This window comes from Mandrillus leucophaeus, unplaced genomic scaffold (genome assembly GCF_000951045.1).
Source record: "Mandrillus leucophaeus isolate KB7577 unplaced genomic scaffold, Mleu.le_1.0 Scaffold288, whole genome shotgun sequence".
In the NCBI taxonomy this organism is placed as follows: Eukaryota; Metazoa; Chordata; class Mammalia; order Primates; family Cercopithecidae; genus Mandrillus; species Mandrillus leucophaeus.
In genome coordinates, this window is record NW_012103009.1 from 720,982 (window position 1) to 725,328 (window position 4,347).

At 60.8% G+C, this 4,347-nt stretch overlaps 1 protein-coding gene across 1 annotated transcript in view; it reads right to left on the bottom strand.

Annotated features, from left to right (window-relative positions):
• Positions 1-4,347, bottom strand: part of PANX2 (pannexin 2) — a 16,702-nt gene that overhangs the window by 3,512 nt on the left and 8,843 nt on the right. The window contains exon 2 of the mRNA XM_011985607.1: positions 2,152-2,286. Within this exon, the coding sequence (XP_011840997.1) occupies positions 2,152-2,286 (135 nt within the window). The remainder of the gene's footprint in view (positions 1-2,151; positions 2,287-4,347) is intronic.

Here is a 4,347-nt window from a genome sequence, read left to right on the forward strand (position 1 = left end):
GCGCCTGTGGTTCCCCAAATGAACCCCACCCCCTCCCCCACCACGGTGGTGTGGGGGTCTGGCCCTGAATACCCCCACGAGGTCAGCTGGGAGGCACCTGCAGGTTGAAGCCATGACCGCCTGCAAAACCACCTGAGCCACGCACCTCTCCAAATGTCACAAGGACTGTGTGCACAAGGCGAAACCGAATCCCAGAGAGGACCAAGGCAGGTCGGGACTCCCAGCCGGGGTCCCTCTTCTATCCACACAGCCGGACCCAAACCAGGTCCCAGCCATGGGCCGTGTACAGCCCGGTGCTCCCCTGGGAGGAAGGCGGTTGGCTCAGGCGCTGCTAGCTGGCAGGGTGGTTTCTACAGCACTGGGAAGCCAGTATGGGCTCTGCCCACCCTTGCGGGTGAGGGGCACCTCCCTAAGACCCACTGTTCTGGGGACTGGCCAGCCTGGGGACCCCGGACACCAGGTGGGGCTGGTTGGGGATGTCACCTGCTGGACTGCGGTATCTCCTGCTAAAATTGAAAAGAGGGGGTCCCTCGAACTGCAGGCAAATGGTCGTTACTGAGCTCTGTGTTTTCCCTCAAGAGCCTGTCTCTGCCTGCAGGTGACAATGGCACACACGGCAGTAAAAGCATTCAGGACACTCGCGCCTTGGCTCAGTGTGGGACACACGGCAGTAAACGCATTCAGGACACTCGCGCCTTGGCTCAGTGTGGCACACACGGCAGTAAAAGCATTCAGGACACTCGCGCCTTGGCTCAGTGTGGGACACACGGCAGTAAAAGCATTCAGGACACTCGCGCCTTGGCTCAGTGTGGGACACTCGGCAGTAAAAGCATTCAGGACACTTGCGCCTTGGCTCAGTGTGGGACACTCGGCAGTAAAAGCATTCAGGACACTCGCGGCTTGGCTCAGTGCGGGGTCTGAGCGCCTGGGATCTTGCCAATGTTTCCCAGGAAGGCTCAAAGCCTGGGGGCCTCCAGCCACTGTGCCGTCTGTCCAGGCTGAGCCCTTCACACAGCACATGCGACGGGGCCCACGCCAGCCTTGGCCTTGTCTCCCAGCCCCAAAGAGCAGCCCCAGGGCAGGACCCACATCAGCACAATCCCCTCCCCACAGACCAAAACAACAGGGACAGGCCTGTCCGTCTGTGCCGAGGCCTGAATGAGGGTCGGAAAGCGAAGCAGATTAGAGACTCTGCCCACTCTGAGAAGAGCGGCATTCACTGCTGACGCCCCACAGGGGCCCGGGGGCTGGGCAAGACGGCTGGTGACACAGCTGGGCACCTCCAGCCCTGAACCCAGCTCAGCAACGAGCCGCTCGGACCGCACATGGAGCTCCTGGCTGCCATCGTATCACCACCGAGGCACATCCACCAGTCTGGACAGTCTGCTCAGGGAGGGTTCGAGGACAACCCCTAAGGCAGGGCTCCCATGAGTCATCGGATCCTTCTGAGGGTCCTGGGGACTCTGGAGGGTTTGGGGGGAAACCTGGGAAGAGGCAGGAAAAGCTGGGACCTGAGGCCCGAGTCCTCGGTGGGGACATTGAGCTGGACTCAGAGAAGAGCAAACCGGACAAGGCAAAGGAATCCACTCTCTTGGTTGAGAAAATGGTACATTTTATTTACTTATGTTTTGTTCTCACAGCCAATCCCAGGAGCCAGAGAAGAGCGTCCACCCTGGGGAAGAGAACAGGGACAGGTTTGTGTCCCGTCCTGAGCTGGGCCCATCCCTGGCAGCCACCCTTGCTGGGCATGTGTGGCCAACATGGGCGGGGAGAGGCCCCAGAACCCCTGGCCCAGACTCCAGTGGGGCCGCAGGGAGACTGGAAGGAGGGCTCCTTGTCTCTGAGGCAGGGGACGGCCTGGCCTCCTCCAGGGTGAATGAAAGCAGGGGCCCCACACTGCGCCACATGTCTGGTGAGCTGCCCCCACTGTGTGGAGCCTCACTTGGACCCGAACTCCTCACTCCTGTTACTCTCTCCCTGCAGGATGGCGGCAGCAAGAGCAAGACAAGTCCTGCTTGCCACTCTGACCTGAGTTTCCTCATCTGCTCAACCAAGGATACTGCCCTGACTCACGGCAGGTGAGCGGCCCAGCCCTTTGGGGGCCCCAAGGCATGTCCAGCAAGGCCTCCCTCCTCCCTGGACCTGCCGCACCTGCAGAGCGCAGGGTGCCCCTGGCAGCCTTAGCAGGTCCTGATGGACTCAGAGCTGTGCCGGCAGCTGGGCCACTCCCGGTGGATGCTGCCGCAGCTTCCAGCGGGGGTGCCAGGGCCGGGGGTGCTGGCCTGACTGGGGGTGGAGCAGCAGAGAGGGGCTACTGAGCCCAAATTCATGGGCCCATCCCACACACAGCAACTGCCATGGGGCCTTTGCCTGAGGCCCTGCTCTGGGACTTCCCAGGGACAGTGGGACCCTGCCTTGGCCAGTGCAGGTGTCCAAATGAGAGGCAGGAAGGCCTGGCCCATCCGACAGGGCAGACAGAGCCGCCGCCAGGGGCCCCTTTATCAGGAGACACTGCTGTGTGGACCCCGGTCATGCCAGCTATGCCCCAAGAGAGAACACTGGCTTCCCAGCCAAGAAGCCTGTGACACCAAGTCCTCAGAGCCCCAGTGACAATGTCAGAGTTGGCAGCCAGGGGCCTGGTGCTGCCTGGAGCACCTCTGAATGGGTGTCTGAGCGCACCCCACCACGGCCCATATTCCCATATTTGGAATGCTGTCCACAGGGCCCCAGGCCACAGCCCAGCCTCCCGGCCCTCCCCCAGTTGTGCCCTTCCTCGGTTCTGCCATCCCCAAGCTTGTCTCCAGCCCACCCCTGCGGTCTGGGCTGCACATGGCCCCAAGGTGACCCCCAAGGGTGAAGCTGGGTCCCTCCCGACAGCCCCTCCCACCTGGGGAGTGGGGACACCTCTCCAGGACCCCCTGGCTCTGCACAGGCTCCTCCTGTCTGCTGGCCAAACCCTGTCTAGTCATCTCAGACCATTGCCTCATCCTCAAAGCCCTCGGCCCAGGCCAGGCCCTGGGTCTTCCCCGATTCCCCTGGCCTTACAGACCTCCACACGGGGTCTGCAGTGAGCAGATTCATGGCCCCCAAAGATGCCACATCCCAACTCTGGAGCCTGTGGCGGTGTCACGTTTCCCAGTTCACGAGGACTTTGCAGACATGCCTAGGTTGGGGGTCTTGGTGGGCGGCAACTGCAGGTTTCCTCTAAGAGGGTCAGAGTCAGGGAGGGGATGTGAGGACAGAAGCGGAGGTGGGAGAGAGGACGCCACGCGGCCGGCTCTCAGGACACAGGAAGGGCTGCAAGGCCAGGAATGTGGAGGCCTCCGGAGGCCGGAGAAGGCGGAAAGTGGATTCCCCCTGGAGCCAGCCCTGCTGACACGGTCGTTTTAGCCCCATGAGACTCGCATCTGGTTTCTGACCTGTAGGTTTGTTCCAGCAACCATAGGAAGCTAATCCTGGCGGTGGCTGTGCACCTGCTACATTCTCCAGTCTCTGCAGGCTGAGGGGGCCAACAGCCTTCCCCGGCCCACCCTGGAGACCCTGGGATTTGGCCCTCAACCTTCAAGGGTGCCGCATCCCGAGACAGCAGCTGGCCACACGGGCCCTCAGGCCCAACCCTGCCCTGCAGCATCAAGGGCTGCGGGGCTGCGCTCGGCCCACCAAGGATGCTGAGGCCAAAAAAAGGAACCGGCCCATAGGCTCCCGGGAGGGTGCTCGGGGGCAGAGCACTCGCTTCCTTTCCGTCTTAAAGAAGAAAGTTGGGCCGGGTGTAGTAGTTCACGCCTGTAATGCCAGCACTTTGGGAGGCCGAGGTGGGCGGATCACCTGAGGTCAGGAGTTCGAGACCAGCCTGGCCAACATGGCCAAACCCCGTCTCTACTAAAAATACAAAAATGAGGCGGGCGTGGTGACGGGTGCCTGCAGTCCCAGCTACTTGGGAAGCTGAGGCAGGAGAATCGCTTGAACCTGGGAGGCGAAGCTTGCAGTGAGCTGACATCGCACCACTGCACTCCAGCCTGGGTGATAGAGCAAGACTTAGTCTCAAAAAAAAGGCACAGTGGCTCACGCCTGTAGTCCCAGCACTTTGGGAAGCTGAAGTGGGAGGATCACTTGAGCCCAGGAGTTCGAGACCAGTCTGGAGAACATGGCACAAAAATTAGCTGAGTGTGGTGTTGAATGCCTGTGGTCCCAGGCTGGAGGCTGAGGCAGGAGGATCACCTGAGCCTGAGAGGTGGAGGTTGCAGATCGTACCACAGCACTCCAGCCTGGGCGACATACCAAGACGCTGTCTCAAAAAAAAAAAAAAAAAAAAAAAAAAAAAAAAAAAAAAAAAAAAAAATTATACAC